This window comes from Eretmochelys imbricata, chromosome 8, assembly GCF_965152235.1.
Source record: "Eretmochelys imbricata isolate rEreImb1 chromosome 8, rEreImb1.hap1, whole genome shotgun sequence".
In the NCBI taxonomy this organism is placed as follows: Eukaryota; Metazoa; Chordata; order Testudines; family Cheloniidae; genus Eretmochelys; species Eretmochelys imbricata.
The window spans coordinates 6,715,218-6,739,422 of record NC_135579.1 but is presented as its reverse complement, the minus strand read 5'-3'; the positions used below and the strand labels follow the sequence as shown (position 1 = coordinate 6,739,422).

The 24,205-nt window shown below is 46.8% G+C and overlaps 2 protein-coding genes across 2 annotated transcripts; one reads left to right on the top strand and one right to left on the bottom strand.

Moving 5' to 3' along the window:
- The first annotated feature begins 1,088 nt into the window (after positions 1–1,088).
- MYOZ3 (myozenin 3) lies at positions 1,089–8,207 on the top strand. The gene is made up of 6 exons (XM_077824561.1): positions 1,089–1,170; positions 1,694–1,848; positions 2,466–2,543; positions 3,388–3,526; positions 4,184–4,364; positions 8,033–8,207. Exons 1-6 carry the CDS (start codon positions 1,089–1,091, stop codon positions 8,205–8,207), a joined length of 810 nt encoding a protein of 269 aa, XP_077680687.1.
- A 2,332-nt stretch (positions 8,208–10,539) lies between these two features.
- Positions 10,540–21,960, bottom strand: RBM22 (RNA binding motif protein 22). The gene is made up of 11 exons (XM_077824560.1): positions 21,832–21,960; positions 21,128–21,181; positions 20,018–20,047; positions 18,059–18,191; positions 17,185–17,285; positions 16,852–17,024; positions 14,799–14,999; positions 13,944–14,108; positions 13,387–13,475; positions 12,641–12,772; positions 10,540–11,861 (listed from the first exon to the last, which is right to left on the bottom strand). Exons 1-11 carry the CDS (start codon positions 21,883–21,885, stop codon positions 11,731–11,733), a joined length of 1,263 nt encoding a protein of 420 aa, XP_077680686.1. The 5' UTR covers positions 21,886–21,960; the 3' UTR covers positions 10,540–11,730.
- Positions 21,961–24,205: the final 2,245 nt, after the last annotated feature.

Below are 24,205 nucleotides of genomic sequence, written 5' to 3'. Positions count from 1 at the left end.
GGGTACAAGTTAAAAGACTTAGATGGCACAGGCAACCTTAGAAATACGATTGATCGATCAAATGACAGATCCCTATTCTGCCCATGTTCCAAGCACTGGTTTTGTACCATGACTTAGGGTAGAATACAGCCCCAAAATACATATAAGGAAACATGCAACATTTTCATTAGCTTGTGAAACTCACCCCTGCAAGGGATTAAGTCAGACACCAGCAACGTTACACATGAAGGAGCAGACGTTTATGAATAAACGTGGCTCCAGCCAGCTAATCTAACAGTCCCAAGGGCTCTGGCTTCAGGGCCGAAGTAGAGGGGTAGCTGAGCTCAGAAAGCTCAGCATACAATGCAATGCACCTTTAATTTGTATATTTTGAATAGCATCTTCGGACAAGACAGCGGCCCACAATGCTTGGCAGAGTTTAATGCAGGACGGGGCATTGTATCAGGGACAGAGAGCCTTGGGGCAAAAACTTGGCCTAGGAAATACATTAAGTGGCTCAATCATAAAGCCAGCAATGGAGGGCAGAATTAAGAGGCATGAACAGGGAGCACCGAGATTTCAGATGGCGAGTTGCTGCAGGAGACGGCACCAGAGGGCAGGAGCTCCGGAGGAGGAGGCTCTCGCACCAGCAATGGTGAAGCGTGTGAAGGGCTGGAGAGAAGCTAGTCCAAGAATAGTGGGGAGAACGGGGAGGAGAGCACAGAGGACAAGGATGTGGTCACTTGGAACAGTTCTATAGTGTTAGAGACATGGAGGGTTGGTCCTGAAATGAATGGGAGAGGTCTGCGGTGAAGTTGGGGTGATGTGGTGGCATGATACAGTTCCTAGGACCATAAAGCGGAAGAGAAACCCCCTTTTTCCAGCTATATTCTCTCTGGTTTTGTGCATATTTTCCAAATGGGAGCGGAGCTAGACCCCACGGTAACCATTTGCAAAAAGCCATCACACGAATCTCAGAACTCCACCTGGGATCAGTTCTTCCCAGGGACGGGGCAATTGGCACCCTGGGGGTAATGTGTGAGTAGCAGCCAGGGTCTGCCCTGACGTGTGAGCCCTGCTGCGTGTCTGCTTCTTTTCCAGGTGGGAAGATGTTCCCAATCATGCATTCGGACCACATCCAAGAGAGAAAAAGGCAGGCAATTGCCATCGTGAGGGAGATGGCGGAAGATGGTAAGAGATGCCTTGCACTAACCTGAATTACAGAGTAGCCCCAGGTTGCCGCATGCAATCCACAGGGGCTGATCCAGTACCCATTGAAGACACTGGCAAAACTCCCCTGGACTTCAGGGGTATTAATGTTACTGGTCTCCTCCTTGGACTTTCCAAACGAATGAACACTACATTGTCAATTAACACTAATGGGGCCCATACACCAGATCGCTAGAGGTTATTCGGAGCCCTTCCCAGCATCAGGATCCCCTTACTGTCCTCCCTTTTCATCCCCACCCCCCACAAGGCCCCATGGTTCCTACCTCTTTTGATGGATGTGGCTCCCGTCCGTGCAGTTTCTGAACCAGCCTGATGGGCACTGCAGAGCTATGCAAGATGTTTGTCACTCCTAGGGGCTGACCCTCTCCCCAAAGCGAGGTTCTGCTGGCAGCCCCATGCACAGCCACTGGCCCCTTGCTCAGAGACCCTAACCCCCTATTGTAACACCTGTGCTTTCACTGGCCTGCTCTGTGTGTGTCCTCAGTCCCCCAGCTGGACCTGGGGAAGAAGGTCAGCATCCCCCAGGATCTGATGGTGGAAGAGCTGTCTTTGCAGACAAACAGGGGGTCCCAGCTGTTCCAACAGAGGCAGAAGCGGGTGCAGAAGTTCATCTTGGAGCATCCTACTGGCTACAGAGCCGTGAGTTGCCTCATCATGATGGGAACCCAAATCTGAGCTGACCCTGTTGGGTCAGCATGAGGGTTGTGCTCTTGGCTGACAGTCCGGGGCCTGAACCAGGACCCCCAGGGCTAACGGCAGGAGCTGCTGCAGCTTGAGCTGAAGCTCCAGAAATGGGCGAAGGGGCTGTAATAAAGCCAGTCCTCTAGACTGGCACAGAGGGGGAGCTGTAACACTCACGCGCACCAGGCATTACGCCAGCACCCCTTTGCCGGGGCACATGTAGAACATAACTTGAGCAGGCCCCCTGAAAGGCAGAGCACTTCTTAGCCCAGGGTATGGGGATCCCTATGTTAACAGGAAGCCCTGCACAGTTATTGTAACGGCATGTTTTAATGGGAAGGAGTCTGAGGGGAAGGCATGCGCCATGAGCTGTGAGGAGAGCTGGGCTGTCACCATTGGGCACTGCCAGCTGCCATGGCCAGTGTCTGTAGAAACGATCCCTGTGTCAGAGCCAGGAAACCGGGCTCTGAAACCACGTGCGCCGCCGGCCCTTAAGCTGACTGCACGCTCCCAGCACTGGGGCCGTGTGTGGGGCATGCTCCCCTGAGTGATGTCGCTCCCCCTGCCCTCCGCAGAGCTCGAGCAAGATGGCAGCAGGTGGCTCACACGGCATGGCTGAGGGGGACCTGGCAGGAAGACCCGACGCATGGCTGGTGAGTGTCCCTGAGGCACCATTATTGAAAGAGAAGCAGTGGATGGCGCTAGCCAGTTGGGCTGGAGCTAAGTTACTGAAGTAGCCTCACTGGCAGCTCTAGATCAGTGCTTTGCCAGGTGTCCTGACTCTTTCCCTGCATTCATTGAGTAAGGACATGCTGGAAAGGGCCATGAGCGGGCTGGCACGCTCTTTGCGTCAAGGCACTTTGGACAGTGGCCCTCTGGGCCACGCTGTGCATGCTGGTCTATTCAGTTGGGATGAAGGTAAGCGTATTCCACACTGATTTCATTTTCTCGTTCTTTCTGAGCGAGGCAGGAGCCCTGCGGGTCCAACCTCCATAAGTATCCTTCCATGGCTGGGGACCTAGGTTGACAATCTCCCACTGGGGTAGGCAAAAGTGAAGCAAGGTGGTAGTTTTCCTCCAAGATGCTAGCAGTTCATCACAAATTCACCATGCAAGTGTCTTGGAAAGGACCAAAGATTAGAAAACAGGGGGCAGGTAGGTCCTCACAGAGGCCCATGGGTGGAATTGTGTGAGGTTCTGGGGCTAGCAGGGCAGGGGATGCTGCAGCAATGCATTACAGCATGCTAGCAGAAGTGCATGGGGGGAGTTCCTGCCCAGGACCTGGCCCTGCCATGCCTGGCTCTAGCTTGGGCAATATGCTCTTCTCATCCATGAGCAAAAAAGTTATCACCCTTCAGGAGACGCGACTAAGTCGTCTCCTCCTCTACCCTTTGCTACTCCATCTTCTCCATAAGGCCTTACCTCGGTTGTCAGGGGCGAAGCCAAGCCTCTCCTTGTGCCCATCCATAGCCTTCTCCTATCGCTCTTTCTTCTCTAGTCTGCCGAGGGCCAGAAGAACTATCGCACTGAGCTTCACGTGGCAGCAGCAGGCCAGGGTACCCCTCCCAAAGTGCCCAAGAAGACAAACAAAGTCATACAAATGAGTAAAGCCCTCAATCCCGAGGCCCTGGCCCCAGGTAAGGAGTTGCCAACAGAAAAAGACCACCACAACGGAGCTACGTCAATGAAGTGATGAGGAGCCAGACCTGCAGAACTTGTTGTCAATAGAAGGCGTGTGGCCCCCATGATTCCCAGTGGCAGAACATGAGGAGCCCTCCCCGGTGTGAATGCAGGGGTAGCATGGGACCACCTTAGAATTCACCACCCCAGCCACAGACAATCAGGGAACAGCCATGCCATGGGACAAGGAAAGCCCCCTCCCGAGATGTCACCTGCAGAGATGTAGCCTAGTCAGTACAGCTGGCTGGGCATGGGCTGCCAAAGCATTTTTTCAGTGGAAAAAGAGTTGGGTTTTTGGATAAAAAATAGAATGTTTTTGTGGAAACAAATACATTTTTGCAGGTATTTGTCAAACCCCGCCCCGACAATCTGAAATGTCGGTGAGTGGACAAAAGAAACATTTGGATAAAAAGAAAAAAATCGTTTTTCTCTATATTTTTCATGGGAAAAAACCACGTCCTGGCCAGCTCCACTGCTCTCCCAGTCCTTCCCATGGGAGGGGAGAGTTCCTGTCCACATGAGGACAGTCCCGGGCAGGCCTGGATCCAGTGAAGCTGGCTGGCTGCTGCCTTCAGGCCTGCTGTAGTAACAAAAGCCTTGTCTCCCAAATGCAGGCTACTCTGGACCGCTGAAAGAAGTCCCACCAGAGAAGTTCAACTTCACTGCCATCCCCAAGAGCTACTGTTCCCCTTGGCAGGAATTCCTCTTCAGTGAGGACTATCGGGTGGAGAGCAAGAGCCAGCTGCCTGAACTGTCCAGGAAACCCAGCCACTTCGAGTTGAGGAGCTTCAACAGGTAACGGTCATTAGACACATCCACCATGTTTGCTGGGATATGATGGCGATTCTGAGCTGATGGAGGACTCAGCCTGGGGCACGGGTCAGGCTTGAAGATGAAAAGGTGGCTGGAGACCTTGCTAAGAGCTTCTATTTGCAATTTTTCTTGCAACCCCATTTTAGCTGCTGGTTATAGCAACCACCGCTGGGAAAGGCTGGGCAGGACAGGGGTCTTGTGCAGCACAAAAACAAGATGGAGCACCCTTGACATCTCTGCAACGGGACACACAGGAAACCTGGATCTCTTGAAATTACAGCTGCTACAACCTGTCCCTTGGCTATCCCATTGCATTCCTGCGTGGGTGCTCCTCAGAGGAAGCAGACACCAGTGAGGCTACAAGAGGGAATACAATACTTAGGACATGGATAGCATCTCTTAAAGGTGACCTGCAAAGGGAAACTAAATACGGGCTTGTGCCTTCTTTATACACCATAGAGAATCAACATAAATAAATGGGCCCAGGCCTAATTCTTTTCTGTCAAAGGGCAGCTTCAACAGAACAAGGGAAGCTTCCCAAACGCCTTGCAAAGCCTCTCTCCCAAAGAACCCCTGAGCCCAGCCCTACCACTGACTTGTCAGGTGGCCTCAGGCAAGTCACTTGACTTCACCGTGCCTTATTTCCCCACCTGTTACACAAGGTTGAGAACATAGCGCCAGTGTTTGTTACACGGGCGTTGGGAGGACCCACCGCTGGTTGCACAGTGCTCGGGAGATATAAAGCACTGTAGAAGTGCACAGTCGTTCCTCCCAGAGCCACAGGCGCTGACTTATTTTTCCCAGTGGCTGCTCCCCACCCACTTTGGCCCAAGGCCCTGCCCCCATTCCACCTCCTCCCCCTAAGGCCCCACCCTTCCTTCGCCTCTTCCCACCCCCTCCCCCGAGCGCCTCCCATACACCAAACAGCTGACCAGCAGTGAGCCCCGACTGGAACCAGCGAGGCTGGTGGGTGCTTGAGCCATGGAGCAACCACAGAGCTGGTGCCTGTGCTCGGAGCAGGCCACGTTCCACCCGTCTGGCCGTGGTCACGCAAAGTGACAGCTCGTGAGCTAGTCTCGTTTTCACAAGGTGACAGATAGCTGCAGAAGCAGCTAGGACGCTAGGTCAATCCTTACGCAAGGTGCTAAAAAGTCACCTGATTCCTTCCAGCCACACACTGGAGACTGAACTGTCACAATTCTTCGACCAGTGCAGCCCCAGGCACGCTGTGCAAGGTTTAACCTTACTCTTTGTTCTGCCTCCTCAGATCCTAGAAGTTACAGTAGGGTTGGGTTCGTAAAGTATGCGGATGGGAGACTGCTAAGGGAGTACCGTGTTCTGCAGACAGCAGGAGTGGGGGTTCCAGCAGAGGAACTCTCACTTCTCAGTCCGTAGAGAACAAGTAACCTAGCGTAGAGTTGGGGGCACTGAACTTACATAGCAATGTCTTTTAGCTGAATCATAACACCAAGGCCCTGACCCCTTCTGGTCATTGAGGATCCCAAAATCCCTTTTCATGAGTGTAGGCGTGGGGTTCACCCTGGTCCCCCAGCCAAACTGCTGTTTGGATAATTACATCCTGCCTAGCTGAATTCTTGCTACGGTTTCAGATGGATGCGGCGTTCCTCCTCACTTCTTGCCCAAGCTGCTGCATAATGTCGGTGGGCCCCGTTAACCAGCTGCCTCATTCGAAACCTAAGGTGGCTGTATTAGAGTTATGCAGGAAGTAGCTGCCCCGCGTTGTTATGGAGATGAAAGGTGTTGTATAAATGTAAGATATTAGCGAGGAACTCGCCAACCCCTTCCCACACCAGACCCAGGGTAACTAACAGGGAGCACGAGCCAGCTAGCAGAAAGCATGGCCCTGGTGGAAGTGATGCTGCTAGCTGGAAGCAAAGGGTGGAAAGGCCAAGGGGTTGCTATTGTGACTTCCTTACCCCTCAACGTATTCAAATATTTAGAATTTTTCCCGTCCCCAGCTTCATTGGGCATACGCTGTAGAGGGACGGGGAAGGTGCTGCAGTCACTTGCTCTTTAGTTTCTCGGACTGGTCATGTTTCTCTGCCCTTGGCTCAGTATTTATTTCTGGACAGAAACTCAAACAGGGGCATGTTTCTATATGACGTGTAAGGCTGCCTAGCTTCACCCTGAGTTATTTCCCCCTCTGAACTGCTGCTCTTCTATTTAAAGCCCCAAACTGATATTTAATACAGCTAGATGCTAGCCAAGTCTCTCACCTCCATTTTAACTCTTCAGTGAGGCACAAAGTGCCAGGAAGCTGAATTTACAGCCGTCAGATTTAAACAGAGTTAAAAAAAACCATGATCCTTGTGGATCTAAGGTCCTGATTTTGAAAATCACCTCTTTTCATTTGATCTCATCCTCCCCACCCCAAACAAATCCAACCCAAAGCTCTTAGGAAAATGGATGTTGCCTTTTGTATTAAGCAAGAAGCCAGAAATCCTGCCTGTGAAGCAAGATGAACCCTGGAGTATTTCACATTTGTAAGAGACCAGAGGAAAGCTCACAACCTCTCCAATGACTGAATTTAAGCAGGTTTATTTACAAAAGACAGAGGGGTGATGAAAGACCTTGAAGAGGCTCACGGAGATGGTACCTGCCCTACATGAGCTGTAACACAAGGCTTTGAGAACTACCTTGCCACATACTCCTTGGGGGAACCGAGCATTTCTGGAACAACCCTTCATCATCCACACTTCCCCCAGAAGTGGGGCTCACAACTGCAATCAGCACCTGTTCCTTCCTGGGACGCTGCTGTGAGAAAACAATGCCACGTTACTCGAGTAACAGGTTAGACAATGTAACAGAGCACGTTTTCCAAAGCAGACATTTGCAGATATGCCCCCCAGTCAGCCTTTACTGCTGCCCCCAACACAGTGCTCTGCCTTAAATGAAGGCCTAACATTCAGCCCAACCCTAACTGCTCCACAGGAATACACCTCTGGCCTTATATTGTTTCTCCAGGAACAGATGACAGTTCAAGCCCCTGCACGAATGCTCTCTTTTGTCACATTCCAAGAGAAGCAGATTGTTTGTTAAGATATGTACAACAGCACTGATCAGGAGGTGGTGTTAACACAACTGCAGTCCCTTCCAGAAGGCTTTGGCTGCACATAAGAGGCTTCACTCTGCTTTACAAGGGGGAGCAGAGGGTAGGACTTGCTGCCCTAAGACCTTTCACGTGTGGGGTCTCTCTCAAGCCTCTTCTTGTTCAACACACACATGGATGCTGGCAGGGTTGCTAAGGGAAAGTGGGGTGTAGTAGCTGTGGGGGCTGACACCCAGCTCTACCTTTCCATCTCAACCAAGGCTACTGAGGTAGTGAGACAAGCGACCCTGTCTCTCTGCAGGAGTTTGGATGAGGGCCAGCTGATTGAGGCTCAGTCTATAGGAGATGAATGTTGTGAGGACCTGAGGGAAACAGAGTAAGTGGGAATTACGGTGGCTGGAAGGAGTACAGCTGTCATTCATGACACAGGTTGGTAACTGATGGCTTTTGCTAGATGACCAGGCTGCTATTGGATGCTCAAGGAGCAACTAGTCCTGAGTGTTTTTTCCATCCAGGGCTACCAGGAGAAGTACGCTCCCTCCCCATGAAAATGCTAAATCTTCTTCCTTTGTGCATGCAGGACTCCTACCCCATTTGGTGGAGTGCTACTCAATGACATGTTCACTGTGCCTGGGTTGGAGATGACGGCTCAGACAGACACCCCGAACAGCTTGGAGCTCGTCTGGAATAGACCCAGCTTTAACAGAGCACCCCAGGGCTGGGTACGGATTTTACCAGAGACAGAAGAGCTGTAATGTAACCTTACTCCCTTCTCCTATCCACAAATGCTTTATCTGCTAGGCTCAAACCTGCTTTGTTTTACAGTGCTGGTAGAGGTACTCCTTAGCACAGCAGAAAAGGGGAGTAGATATTCTTACCCATGCACCCTGTGAAGGCCCAGCGGCTGCAGCATGTCATCCACTTCCACACACAGGCCCCAACAAGCTCACATCTAGAGCCATTCCTGGACGACCCCGTTACAAGGTTTTCCTAGGTGTCCATTATTGTGGTAGTGGGACAAATTGACCAGTCAAGTTCTCATTGACGAAACAGTGGGATTCCAGTAAACTTCCACATCCATGATAAAACTATGGAACAATGCGGTTGGAGAAGACACATTGTCCTCGCTCTGGTGGTGTGGCAAATGGCGTAAGAGCCAGTTGTCATCACATCAAGGCGCCTTGCAACTGTTCTGCGACACCAGCATTGACAGGCGGTGGCTGCTTAGAGAAATCCTAGCTTAAGGGCAGTGCTGTAGAAATGTAATTTTGGTTGAGATGGGGAGGGGGAGTGATAAGGCAGTGTGGTAATTGGGGAAGTGGGTGAAATAAGTTACTAATGGCTTTCTGACACATAAGGAGATGGATGTAATTTCCTTTAACATGCTAACTCCGTTAAGAAACAACCACTGGGCTGGGTGTGCGGGGCTGGCTGTCAGACAGAAACACGTACTGCATATAAGTGAGGGGAGTGCTTGAGATCACCACTACCCGAACTGGGAGAATCAGGAACCTATGCCATTTTCCCTGCTAGCTACTGGTTGGTGTGTTACACTTCCTTTCCTACCCCTAACAGCTTGCTGTATGAGTTTACACACCACCGTTTTAATATTTACACCACTTGATTGCAATTATATATGGAGGGCCTGATCCTGCTCAGATTTTTTTTTTTACTTCAATAATAGTCAGGATCAGCTCCTGCTGATTTAAGATGCAGTACACAATTGGCGCAGCCCCAAAAAACAGAGTCTATATTTAAGTAATTGCCAATGTGATCATACAAATCAATGCTTGATAAAAACATTAATGTGGTACCACTAGGGGAGAGGACATCCTACGTAACAAACACCTCTATGGCAAGCAAGACCTTCATGCAACACATGCAGAAAGTAGTCAACAAGGGTGTTTTGACCACAGCCTTTCGGATGCACACAAGCACAGTATATAGAACAGAGCTATCCATCAAAGGAAGAATGCTACCAAAAACAGGGTAGATCAGAACCCATGTATGTTCCAAACACTCCCACTCACCCTGGCGAATAGAAAAGCTCCAGCTCAACTTTGCATTTTCTACATTTGTTTAGTAGTTTTTGTCAAATTCGTACGATAACCCTACTGTAACCTTGCAAAACTGGTCTTGTTTTCTTTTTTTTAAATGGGTGAGCAATAATATATATTTTTTGGATCACTGTGGTTAGGCTAGGCAAGTCATTTTATATCCAGGCTGGTAAATGTGCAATTTTAAAAGGCTGCCTTATTTGTAAATAACCTAACATACAACCACTGTGTTTCTAACGCCAATGAGACCATACAGAGGAAAAGCATGCACCACAGTTACATTACAATCTGGGGAAACTCACCACTGCAATGCACCACTCAAGTGGGGAATGTTCATTCCTCCGCCCGCCCCCAGAAGCACACCTGGGCAAACTGAACAAGTAAAAGTGTTTAAAGGTTTGTGCCTATGAACTACTGTCCAGCTCTGAGCCCATCTCCCTCCCCTTTGCCTGTGAGCTGGAGGCCATGTTTACATTCAGAAATATAGTTGGAGAAAATAAAGCAGCTATATCGTAAAACCTCTGTGAGTTCAATACTTGTCAAATTAGTGCTTACAGAATAAGGCACTGACTGGCTCGAGTCAAGCCCAGTACAAGCAGGTGCTGTGCCAGCTTCCCCCACACAGATCTGTCAATGGATCGTCAAAAGCCTGTCCTGTAACACGCTATTCTGGGAGCTCCTGAACAGTACCAAGTTGTGCTGTATTTTGATATTGTGGATTATTACTGAGACCAGCAACACTCATTTGCCTGTAACCTATGCCAAGTTTAAACCCAAGTCTCCAGAGATGAAAGGCCAGTGCACTAACCAAGTGCACCCCCTAGAGTACTGTATTCTCCTATGCAAGATCCTACATGGTGCCTGCAACGTCAGAACTTCACATTCCACTTAAGCAGGGGCCTAGCCCTACGTTCCAAAGAGCCGCACGGTGAGGCAGAACTGGGGCTGTACGCTAGCTATCTCATGCCACTCTTCATCTTTACGAGGACAGAGGGCTCAGCCAAACAAGGTCAGACAATACTCAGACAAATTTTGCCTCTGGAAGCAGGATCCAAATATTTGGAAAATCTGCCCATTTTAATTTAAAAAACAAAAACAAGTAAATAAGGCTTTATCTCATCACATGTTTCTCTTTACCAAAACATATCTACAGATCAGTTACATCAAAGCAACAGACTTTTGTACTTTAAAATCCCCCACCCGGACTCCTAAGCAACTGTATTAAATTACAGACTTTATGCAGAGAACAGATGCTCCAGGGTGAATGCTGAACTCAGAGCTCTTAAAAAAAAAAAAGAGCAGAAAATGGTTTGGTCCATTTCACAGCTTGAGAGCCATTTTACGTGAAGGCCACAAAAGCCATAGTTCAGACTGGATGAGCTTACAGTATTACTGCTGTCTCATTCCTGGCAGTTTCAGTAACAATGTTCATTCTCCAAGGAGAGGGGCGGGAAGGTCCCAGCTGGCCTATCTGAAATAGATGGCTGCTTGAGCGCCTGTTTGGGTCATGCTGGAATTGACAGTAGGGGAACTGTTTGTATTACCTAGCACTTAACTGACTAACTACAGGGGCTTAGGATTCTCCACTTTTTCCTCACGATCAGAAGAAAAGCAACCCAAAAAAGGAGAAAAAAAGGTCACAGTAAGTAGAAGGAGAAATCCCTGGAAGTTGTGCGCCTGATGCTAGTTTCCTTTCCCCTCAGTGTTATCTTGGAGAGTTCTGGCTTAGTGCTAGAGGACCTGGTATCTTTTTTCAATGATGAATCACTAGTTATTTGACTCCGGAATGAATATTACTAGCAAAATTTCCAGTTAAGTCTGTACAAGAGTCCCCAATCCATTCCAGGGTGTAAACTGCTGAGGCTATCAAACCGGCTAAAGGTGTGTTTTTTTCCCCCAGGAGAAAAATTTATTTCAAAATGTGCAAAATTGAACACAATGATGGGATTGTAATTCTCGTACAATTCATTCATGGACCCTCTAGATCACGTCTCTCCACATTCCTCCCTCCCACATCCCCCACCCATGATAGTAAGTGAATGATTCAGGTTATATGAATGACCAGATTCGCTAGTGGCAACACAACAGAGCTCAGCTTGCCCTGTGCGTGCAAGCAGGAAGCAAGGCTTAGTCTCCAGCTCGCCCACAGCTGAACATATTATGCTACCATGGTAACCAAAAAAATGACATCTACTCAAACGGTGAACAGGTCAATGGGGTGCTAGGGAGTGTTGTTCTTCCCAGCGTGGGCACCCATCCTCTGTGGATCTTGAGAAGGGTAGTGGATGGGGCCTGGGGCTCTCATGAAGGGAGGTGGAGGCCCCATGGTGTGGAACATGTGCGGTCCAAAACCTGCAGACACAGAACACAAGTGTCAGATTACCAGGCATCCTGATGAAGTATTTTATTGTTGCCTGTGTGTCGTTCAAGCCAGATAAGCAAAACATAACTGAGCCCACAGAAAGGGTGCCCCCTCTCCTCCTTCCCCAGTTTCTGAGGAATCCCAATTTATACCCTTTTAACCTTTCTGCCAGCATAATGAACAGCTGAGGACATGTTGCTATTCAATGACAGACTGTAGATTCCAATTCTGCGAGTGCCTGTTCCCCTGCTCCCTATTATATTACGAACTGCCAAATGTTTTGTTTTCACTACTGAACATACCAGAAGTATTTGGGTAACGAGACCATCCAGCGCAGCTGGACAAACCCAACACTTCCTGAAGTTCCACCGGGATAAGGCTTCACGTTTTGAATATACAAACAGTCAAATATTGACACTAACATTCTCTCTGTTTAGAGTCTCTCCTAGAAGTTGGGGACAACATGAGGTTTACTCGGCTATCAGCTAAGCAGGGTGGGCCTCAGCACAGGTTATGAGACTCTCCTGGGTACTGCAGAATTTTGCAGAGAACATATTACACCACAGGCAGTTCAGTCTAATGAAGAGCCAGTTCTACAGTACAAGCTGGTTCATAAACCCAGATCACACTTAGTAGGTACCACACAAAACTACAATAGAGAGCATCTGCTAGTAGGTAATCTGGCAAGTAAGACCTGATTCCAGCCCTCTTTGGTAAAGGACATAGTTCTAACTCTCCCCACAGAGTGGGGGAAGGGGAAGGGAATTACCTGGAGGTGGGGGCGGAGCAATGCCAGGGGGTGGTGGCAGGGCAATGTTAACCACGGCTGGAGGGCCACTGGGAGGTAGGTTGAAGTAATTTGCAGATGCCTCTTCTTCTGCAGCTGGAGGAGGGGGAAGAGCTTCAAGACACAAACATCCCTTGGTTACTGGTGAAAGCTAGCAGGCAAAATATAAGCAAGTATCCACCCCATCCCTAAGGGGAGTGCTTCAATCAGCTCTTCCGACAGGAACTTTGTTAGTAATGTGTATCTAACAGACGCAGGATGCCAGTGAACCTCTAGAACAACAGCTGTGACCCCTTCCACAGGCTCTGACCCTTCCACAATGAAAATCCAATCCTAATCCTAAACAACTGGGATTGCCTGCCCCAACAGATGACACTGAATGGATCAAGAACACACAACCAGATCTTATGCCACAGAAGGTCTCAATGATTTAAGTGCCTTTATTCTAACCATTGTAACTTTTCAATCACCCTGTAAAAAAGGCCTAGAGTCACCTTGAATTTCCTTCTAGCCAAAGATCCCTTCATTGCCCATAAATACAAGACTCACCAGCCAGCTCTTATTCGAACACAGGTTCATTAACTACTCTGAGAGTGAGATGTGCTGCTGCCCTACTGGCCCCAGGTCCCAATGGTATAGAGAGCAACTCTGTTCTGCCTCATGGTAGCAAGTGACCTGCTGTTCTGTGTTTGAGAGGGCAATCACTGGTATAGAACCATTTCTCTTACCTCCAGGTAGCCCTGGGACTGGCTCCAGCTTTATACCAGATTCTGTAGTACCTTCTTTTTCCTTCTCTTTCCCTCTTGCTGCTTGGGACCTGAAATCAAAGCCAAAAGCATTAGAACTGAAGAAGGTGGTGGCAGAGTGGGTAGACCCTCACAAGAGACAGTTTTACGTCACCAATCCCAGACCCACTGCTTCAGGCCAAGGATCACGAATTTACAGAATGCTAGCAGCAGGGACTTGGTGAGTTGGCGCAAAAGGAGTTAGTGTTGTTTTTTCAGACAGCAGTGTACCCACCCCAAAATAGAATTTCTCAAAGAGACCCAATGCCAATTACCCTCCAACACCACATTCCCCACCAAAAGACAGGCAACCCACTAAATATTTGGGTCTTTTACACACTTGGCTTCCATTCTAAGTCACCAAGACTTTTGAGTTGAATAAGGAACAGTACATGACTCTGAAGTGCGCAGTTAAGAGCGGATTCTCCAAAAACAATATCCTGAGGAAAACCTCCAAAAAGGAAATAAATGCTTCCCCACTTCCTCTCCCACTTGCTCACCTCCCCCACTTGACGTTGAGTCTGCGTCCATTGACAATAAGCTTGTTAAAGGATTTCTCAGCAGCCACTTCTGCAGCTTGCCGTGTCGCGAACTGGATGAATGCACACTGCTGCCTCTGTACCACGGTTATCGTCCGGATCTCTCCAAACTGGTAGAAGTGATTTCTGCAAGGAAAGGACAGCAAAATTGGATTCTGCTGCTCTTCTCCATAAAACACACAATACATTAAAGGTCTCACATGCTCACACCCTTGGGAGATAAGCACCCTTTCCCCTCTATATCATGGATTCAAATCCAGTGTTAGAAAAGAGGGGAAATGCCTGTCACAGAACTTTAATCCCTACATACAGTTATGCAGCAACAGTGACAGGGGTTTCTTCAGAATTCAGGAATTCGGAAGATGGAGGTTACATGAGGGAATTTCAACTGTACAAGTATAAAATGGGATCCTCAGGGCACCAACAGCAATGATGCATTTTGGGGGGGATTTTTGGTGGAGGTGGGAGGGGAAGAAAAGAATTTAAACACAGCACAGATGATGTTGCTTAGATTTAACTGTATTCCCACCTCCAGAAATTCTGCGCTCCTCTAAATAGACCTATTCGCCAGCTTCCGGTTAGGGTAAAGTGAAGAGAGTGGTCATTCACTTCTGACTGGTATGGACAAATGAAGGGGCTGCATAACCAAGGGATGAACAGCCCCCTTCACTCTCATTCAGGCATAGCAACCTCAACAAAATGCTCGCTAAAGATGAACACTGTGACAAGCATCTTAGGAAAATGTTAGCAAGCTAATTCTCCATTATCAAGGCATCAAGCTGAAAAGCAAATGCAAACTCAGATGTACCAACGTACCTCAGATCAGTCTCGGTGATGGTGTCTCCCAGGCCTCCTACATATAGTGTGGTAATGGTCTTGTCATCAGGTGGGTCCAGACGAGGCATGGTTGAAGCCCGTTTCAGAAGCTTATCAGCTACAGGATCATTAATACCATAATAACGATCTTTGATGTTCTGATCGGCCAGAGGATCGTCTGGGTCTGTAGGTTTCTCGTGTCTAAAGTAGAGTAAACAAAGCATTTCATAACATTACACTGTTACAACTGCACCACAATAACATGACTGCAACAGCCACCTCTCTCCTTAAAAGGCTATCTGAGGACTAACAGTATTCAAATAATCACACCAAAGTGACACACAATTAAAGAGCCCTAAGAACTCAAATTACTTATTAATTTATTATAACATTCGCCACCTAGAGTTTTAACAAATAGCAGCTCGGACAGCTCAACCAAGGTTCCATGAAACTGCATGACCTGGGTTTCAAACAAAGTTACTTGCTGAGATATGTTCAGATCACTGACTGTGGGACAGTATTTTCTGCTGCAAGAACTGATGTTGCCAAGAGAGGCAATGAACAATGTAAGAGAAAAGCTGCACTTGATCTGTGGATTGATGTTTCAGCTCACTGCTGAATACACACAGTATGATCAAGAAAGAACTTGCTGGAAAAGGATTCATTCACTGGTAATATATGTCAAGTTAACATTCAGTTTCAGAAAGCCTTTGACAAGGTCCCTTATCTAAGGCTCTGAAGCAAAGTAAGCAGTCATGAGATAAGAGAGAAGGTCCTCTCCTGGATGAAAAGACAGGAAACAAAGGGTAGGAATAAATGGTCAGAGAGGTAAATAGTGGTGTCCCCCAGGGATCTGTACTGGGACCAGTGCTGTTCGACATATTCATAAATGATCTGGAAAAAGAGGTAAACAGTGAGGTGGCAAAATTTGAAGAGGATACAAAATTACTCAAGAGAGTTAAATCCAAAGCAGACTATGAAGAGTTACAAAGGGATCTCGCAAAACTGGGCAACAAAACAGCAGATGAAATTCAGTGTTGATAAAAGCAAAGTAATGCACCATGGAAAACATAATCCCAACTACCTGTACAAAATGATGGGGTCTATATTAGCTGTTACTACTCAAGAAAGATCTTGGAGTCGTGGATAGTTCTCTGAAAACATCTACTCAACGTCCAGCAGCAGTCAAAAAAGCTAACAGAATGTTGGGAATCATTAGGAAAGGGATAAATATTAAGACAGAAGATATCATAATGCTACTATATAAATCACTGGTTTGCCCACACCTTGAATACTGTGTGTTTTGGTTGCCCCATCTCAAAAAACATACATTAGACTTGGAAAAGGTCCAGAGAAGGGCAACAAAAATGATTAAGGGTATGGGACAGCTTCCATACAAGGAGCAATTAGAAAGAGTGGGGACTTTTCAGCTTGGAAAAGAGATGACTAAAGGGGGATACGACAGAGGTCTACAAAATCATAAAATGGTCTGGAGAAAGTGAATAAGGAAGTGTTATATACCCCTTCACATAACACTAGAACCAGGAGTCACTCAATGACATTAATAGGCATCAGGTTTAAAACAAACAAAAGGAAGTACTACTTCACACAACAGAGTCAGCCTGTGGAACTCATTGCCAGGGGATGTTGTGAAGGCAAAAGTATAACTGCGTTCAAAAAAAGAATTAGATAAGTTCATGGAGGATAGGCCCAACAATGGCTATTAGTCAAGATGGTCGGGGATACAACCCCATGTTCTGGGTGTCCAAAGACTAAATGCCAGAAGCTGGGAGTGGACGACAAGGGATAGATCACTCAATGTTTACCCTATTCTGTTCATTCTCTGTGAAGCATCTGCCATTGGCCACTATCGGAAGACAGACTACTGGGCAACATGGACCATTGGTCTGACCCAGTGTGGCTGTTCTTATGTAATTTTTCCTGCAACATCTGCAAAAATGCTTATGAAGACACTGCATTACTTCCATTTTACTCAGAATTCCCTATATTGCAAACCATTGTTAATATGTTAGCTTTTCAAACAAAACTGTACCTGTAGGGACACTCTTCCCCTCTCTTGCATTCTCCTTTCACCCAAAAAGAACAGATGTGGGGTCGGTTGCGTTTATAGTAAGGGGTGGTCCGAGCCAGTTTAAGCAACATGTCACTGGTAGAAGTAGCTTTTCCTAGAGCACCAACTGGTCTTGTCCCATCAGAGTTTGAAATCTAAGCAGTAGGTAAAGAATGCATATTTCATTACTTGGGACAGGAAACTGATGCACATAATCAGAGAAACCAGGAAGTTTTCAAGATTAGCTAATTCATTTAATCTACAGCACAAGTGAGATAAGCCACCAACAGATTCGGTTAAAAATGCATTCCTTACTTCTCTCTCCATGTTCTGGGTGTAATACTCTTTATTGACATCAGATTTAGGCATGTCATCCTTAAAAGATAGCCCTGCATCTCGAACCTGAATAGGTAGACCTAAAATTAAACGGAAGAACAAAATTAATATTAACCGAAAGCAGAAAGCCCAAAAGCGGTTATTATAACATATTAACGTAGCTGTATTCAGAGATAGGGGTCCTGAAGAGCAGTCAAATCTGTACTGATTCGTTGTTTTACACTGCATTAATTAATATCCTATGGATAGTATTACTTCACCTGCTGTGAAAGGTGAACTGAATGAGACTGAAAGTTTGTCTAGTTTCATGGTAGTTTTTTAAAAGCCTCATATTCAACTGAAACATATGTGAATAGTGGGAATTCAGTTAATCAAATATAATTCATCCTACATCTAGCATCCCCAACGGAACAATTTTTACTCTTGCCAGCAACAAAGGCATGCAATGTCAAGATTCTAATCCTCTCTACAGTTAGAGTAAGATTCATTGGGTATCAAAGTCCAAACACACTTGGAAATTCATAGCAACTCAGTCGTATGAACACAGTCAATCAGATCACAGCACTCGTGTGTATGGGAAGATCCTATTTTAGAATGGATTCAATTATTAGACACGATTTAGTCTTTAATGAGCTGGAAAGTTTATGCACAGACAGGAGCACCATTTGGCATATATATGTGCCTTCTGGTATAGCCTAGAAGAGATCGCAGTCAGATTTGTTCAACTTCTCTCTCATACAAACATCTCTAAATAAATATGCATCTCCATGCCCTAGGCACACAGAGTCATGGAGATACACATTTATTTAGAGATGTATTAAAACTATGAGGAGACAGGAGACAAGCTACACACCATATTCCAGGTCAAGCAGGCAGGTCTGACACACATTCTTCAGCTTGCTACATGTTTGGCACACTTCTGTCTTCTTAAAGCGCATTCGAACACCTGGGCACCAGCGAAACACTGTGAAGGGCCTGGCACAAATCTGAGACAAAGAGAGCAGTGACTTGTACCGCTCTAATTGCGGCCAGCAATGACACTAGCATTCAGATTCTTATGGAAACTAAACTACTACTAGAGGCTTCCTCCCTTTTAATCACCTGCCTAATGTTACTACCTTAATATGTAAAAATTCAAGCAAACAACTCAGAAAACCCAATCTTTTCTTGAAAAAAGAAAAGGAGTACTTGTGGCACCTTAGAGACTAACAAATTTATTTGAGCATAAGCTTTCGTGAGTTACAGCTCACTTCATCAGTTGCAAATTAGCTGTAATGATCCTATATACTAAAGAATCATTACAGCTAATTTGTAGGATATGTCTGCAAATTATATACTTGCTGAGATAGCAAGAGACCCAGTCCATCTGGCCACAGGCATTTAGGCCCAGAAAAGGGTGGCCTTACTCTGAAGTAATGCATACAGTCTCTGTGGGGAGGACGTTTCTACTTCCATTGTACACTGGACTCGGGGCAGGGGAGCTGGCTCTCAATACATCACTCTGGTTTCCTAACGAAAAGGAGATGATGGTAGGAAGGAGGAAAAGAGGGAAACAATACATTTTAACTCCTCCACTGCTTTATATTTCCAAGGGATATCACTAAAGATTCCTGCTTTCTCCTTTTTGAAACACAAAGGCTGGCTTGTCTCAGAGATACCCAGCATACTTGCTGGCAGGGGAGTTACTGAGATCCAGAGGGAAGCCAAGTTCCATCTACCACCCATTTGCTAAGGCAAAAGTGAACAGGAAAATGCTAGATTGATTAAATAAATTCAATAGTAATCCAGTCCAGCATTAACCACCACTATGTTATGAGATTTTTTTTTTTTTGGGAGGAACAGCAACCGATAAATCCAAACTAAGAAGAGAATCAGATTTAAGTTCAAATCTCTTTAAGATTACTCCCCCCCTCCCCACCCCAATCTACTCTTTCTGAAAAAGTAATGTCAGTAACCTTCCCACCAGGAGTGCTGAACACTGCATCTTTTGGTGCCAACCTCTGGATTCAGTGAATCCACTAGGAGGGTGGGGTTAAAGAGCAACACCACACACTCCTGGGGCAAGAGGGAAGGAATTTGTATAACTAGGTGATTAGGTTATTTTTTGTTCAGGTGTAATTATTCTCTTACAGAGTTTGAAACCTAAACCCTAGAACACTGTGCTCTTGCAAGAGACTGAGTGAAAATGACTAGAAGCAGAAGTGAATCTGAACAATTCCAAACTTTTTTTTTTAAGTGAATAACCAGACTAAATAGTGAAATAAAGGAAATAAACATTTTTCAGATTTAATAATTAAGGGTCCAATCCTGAAAAAATGTACAATCATCTGTAACTTCACTCACATGAGAAGCCCCACTGACTTTCATGGATAAATCACATGACTAGAGTTATTAATTATTTATATTACTACAGCACCTATGAGCCCTAGTCACAGACCAGGACCCGACCGTGCTAGGTGCTGCAGAGAAACAGAAAAAAAATAAGATGGCCTCTTCCCCCAAAGAGCTTGCAATCTAAGTGTAAGACAAGAGACTACAGATGGATACAGAGAGATGGGGGAGTATACAAGGAAACAATGTGACAACATTGGTCAGCATGATAAGCAGTGAGCACACCAGTAGCTAACTGTTGTCAAGTATTTGTAGGCAACAGGGCATTCACATGCTCAAGAGTTTGCAAAATCCACCCCTTAAAGTGTTAACAAAAATAAGCAATTGTTTGAAGCTGATATTTTCAGCATTATATCTTAATTCTAAATGGAAATTAATGAGCTAGTCCAGAAGTCAACTCTTACAATGAAGACAAACATACCTTGCATTCTTTTCCATATTTCTCTTTGGTCTGGAATAAAATCAAATGAAAGTTACTAAAAAAGCCCACAAGCTACTCGTCAATGTTATGATCATACATTACATGACTTAGAAAATACTCCCCTGCTTTCATCTCTTCCACCCAACCATCCACATGTGGTACCACCATAGCATCTGCATATTTTCTCTCTGTGACGGTTGCATTTGGAGATGTCTGATCCTATGGCTTTCACTTAATCTGGACACCCTTTGAAAGGTAAGTGGGAGGAAATCACTTCCAAACCCTTCCACTTTTTCTGATGGCAGAATATTCAATAGAATATTTTTAAATCTTTCAAGAAACCCCTCAGCTTCGGCTTTTTAATATCTGTTTTCTAAACAATGACAAAACATCCAGAGATTCGTAACACACAAAAATAAATCCTCTATCAATCTTTGAAACACAGACGATATTTGCATAAAATATTATAGCTCATTAGAATTGCATAGACTAAAATGTGCTTAGGGAGAGAAGAGCGGAGAAAGGTGGATGTTTAAAATGAGAATACACTACATGATTGTACTTGGTGTTGGGAAAGGTAAAACAAAATGGAATGGTGACACGTACACAGCCTTCCACTGAAGAGGTCAATGCACTGGGTAAAACAACAAGGATTTAAAGGCCATTCAAGCAATCTTCATCAAATGATATCAAAGCACTTTTCAAAGCACATTTTAAAGATTGGGCAAGTCATTTAGCCTTTCAGTACATCACATTTCTCTAAGTCAAGAAGAGAGTCATCATCAAAAGTTGTGACAGAATCCATGTTTACCCCATCTCTTATGATTTAACCATTAGACAAGCGGTCTTGATTTCAGCTCAAGTTTTTGATTGTTTGATTTGTTTTATCATGTTCCCCATACCCTTGGCCAATACCGAAATCGAGCCCTCTTCCCCTATGCACGCATGTTCTGCTGCCAAGAAGCAGCACACAGGAGCCTGTAGGTATGCATTTTGGCATCTCCTACTTGTCCCATTTGTCTGAGCTAATTTTTAGTCCCCTAAACCAGCGGTTCAATAGCTAGTCTCACCATACACCTTAAAGGACAATGACTCGAAGCAGTCACATACCATTCTGATATAGGGGTTTTCTCCAAGGCATGTCTGACACAGAATGGGGAAGTCCTGCATCAAGGAGGGGGGGAAAAAAACAGTCAGGACTAAATCTCAGAACTCACTTCAGATTAGGCCTCTATTCAGCAGCAACATTTCCGCAGTCTGCGTCTCTCAGATCAGAGATGCTGGACTGGTGCTGGACTAATTTAAAGCTCTGACTACCCAAAGCGTGTGTGTGGGGGGGAGAGGGGGACACGACAAAGGCCCCCAACACGTCCCAACCAGCTCCTAGCTGAAACCTTGAGAAGAGCCACACACCCGCTGCCCGTTATTTGTATTTAAAAAGCAGAACACTCCCAAATACGTGGTAAGATCCCACCTGGTCAGGAGCCCAGATTAGACACCAGCAACCCCGGGGGAGGCCGTGGACTGTGCCCGTGCCCGTCATTTACACGGGGTCAGCGCCCAGCGGCCCCAGACAGGGAGCAAGGCCCGGCACCCGCCTCGGGAGAGAGCCCCTGGCCGAGAGCCTCCCAACCCACAGCCCCCGCCTCAGCCGCCCACACGCCTTTCAACCCCGGCCCCGGGCGGACCCCCGCCACCGCCAGGCTCCCTGGGCCCGGCCGGGCCGCCGAGGGAGGCTAAACCCACAGCGGGAGGGTGGCGGCCCCTCATCCCCACCGGGGAGCCTCGCCCCGCAGGCCCCGGCCGGGCCTTACCGCGTCCTCCCAGTTCTGCCGGTTGTAGGTGTTGGAGCCCAGGGACGTCGCCATCTTGGAACCAGCCCCGGTGGCCGCAGCCGCAAGGCCCGGACGGAAGCGCGCGCGCGCCGCTCCGCCAGCGGCCCGGCATGCACCGCGAAAGGAAGAAGGGCCGTGACCCCGGCATGACCCTCGGGGAACTGGCGCGCTGCCGCCTGCCGGCGTCCCCTCTAGCCGCCGCTGAACCATAGAGAGCGGGAGGGTGGGGGCGTCTGGCCCTTGAATTCATCTCGGGGGAGGGGACCAGAGCTGCCAGTGGCGCCCCTGTCCGGGGGAGGGGGGTGAGAATCTCGCCCGGTGGGGAAAACGGCCCCCCCGGGAGGGGGTGAGAGAATCCCTCCCTTTAGTGGGGGAAACTCCCCCCCCGGGGAGGGGGTGAGAGAATCCCGCCCTGGGGCTGGGTGGGGGAAACGCCCCCCCCCCGGGGAGGGGGTGAGAGAATCCCGCCCTGGGGCTGGGTGGGGGAAACGCCCCCCCAGGGAGGGAGAGGGGAGACTTCCCACTTTATTATGGAAAAAGACTCCTGGCGAAATCTAGGATGACGAGGACACTGCGACACGCCCTGGAGCACAGCATGAGCTCTGCCCTTCTCTGCTCTGAGACCTGTGGTGTCCACGAATGGACCTGGTCTGTTAGCAGAGCCATTAGCACCAGCCCTTCCTGCGCTGCATGATGGGGATGCAGTGTGGTTTGTGTGTGTGATAGCATCAGATGAAGAGTTGTCAAATACCACTCTGGAACTGCCAGACACCATGCTAGCATTAGCACTGTGGGTGTAGGGCCTCTTGTTTTCAAGGGTCCATTAATTTCATTGTGGGGGGATGGGTTTTTTTATCCAGTAACAGTTGTGATCCATAAACAGACTGTAGAGGTTCTAGCCATTGTGAAAAACCTTTGCTCTTGGGCTGGACACACTGGTGCCAAGAACCACAATCTCTCATGTGCTCAAATGCAGGTTTAACAGTTGCCATATTGTTTACAGCACTTTTAGTGCTGCCGGGAGTCCAGTTGATATTATAAGCCACAGATAGTTTTTTGTGAATCTTAGAAAACACCACAAGGACTTTTTTCTGCTTTACAGCACTCCTGTCTATGGCATTCAAACCACAGTCAGATGCATCAAAACCTTTTGCAGAAGCAGATGAGTTAAAGGACTTTAAAGGAGTCATTGTGCTACCACATACTTACTGAAGGCTGTGATCAAGGTAGGATTGTAAATGGACTGTTTAAGCAAATTAAGAAATCTGAACATGTAAGTTTGAATAAAGTTTATCAGATGTACTGCTATCCATTAAGGTGTAATATACATTTATAAGGGAACCCAAGAAAAGCTTTTGACAAGGTACCTCATCAAAGGGTCTTAAGCATAATAAGCAGTCATAGGATAAGAGGGAAGATCCTCTCATAGATCTGTAACTGGTTAAAAGACAGGAAATAAAGGGTAGGAATAAATGGTCAGTTTTCAGAATGGAGAGAGGTAAATAGCAGAGCCCCTCCCTCAGGGAGTTGTATGGGGACCAGTGCTGTTCAACACATTAATAAATAATCTGGAAAAGGGGGTAAACAGTGATGTGACAAAGGTTGCAGAAGATACAAAATTACGCAAGAGTTAAGTGCAAAGCAGACTGCAAAGTATTACAAAGGGATCTCTTAAAACTGAGCAACTGTACAACAAAATAACAGACGACATTCAGTGTTGATAAATGCAAAATAATGCACATTGGAAAACAATGCCAGCTACACATACAAAATAATGGGGTCTAAATTCACTGTTATCACTCAAGAAAGATCTTGGAATCACTGTAGTTCTTTGAAACCCCCCACTGGGACTATTCAGCTTGGAAAAGAGAGGAGTGTGTGTGTGTGTATGTAGGGGGGAATATGATACAGGTCTACAAAACCATGAATGATGTGGAGAAAGAGAGTAAGGAAGTGTTATTTATCCCTTCACATAGCACAAGAACCAGGGGCAATCCAATGAAATTAATAGGCAGCAGGTTTAAAACAAACATAAGTACTTATTCAAACAGCATACAATCAATCTGTGGAACTTATTGCCAGGGGATGTTGTAAATGCCAAAAGTATAACTGAGTTCAAAAAAGAATTAGAGAAGTTCATGGAAGATAGCTAACAGCCACTGATTGACTTAAGATGGTCAAGGATGCAACCATGTGCTCTGATGTCCCTAAGCTTTGGACTGCAAGATACTGGGACTGGACAACATGGGATGGATCACTTGATAATTGCCCTGTCCTGTTAATTCCTTCTGAAGCATCTGGCACCAGCCTCTGTCAGAAGACAGGCTAGTGGGCTAGGTGACCAGTGGCCTGA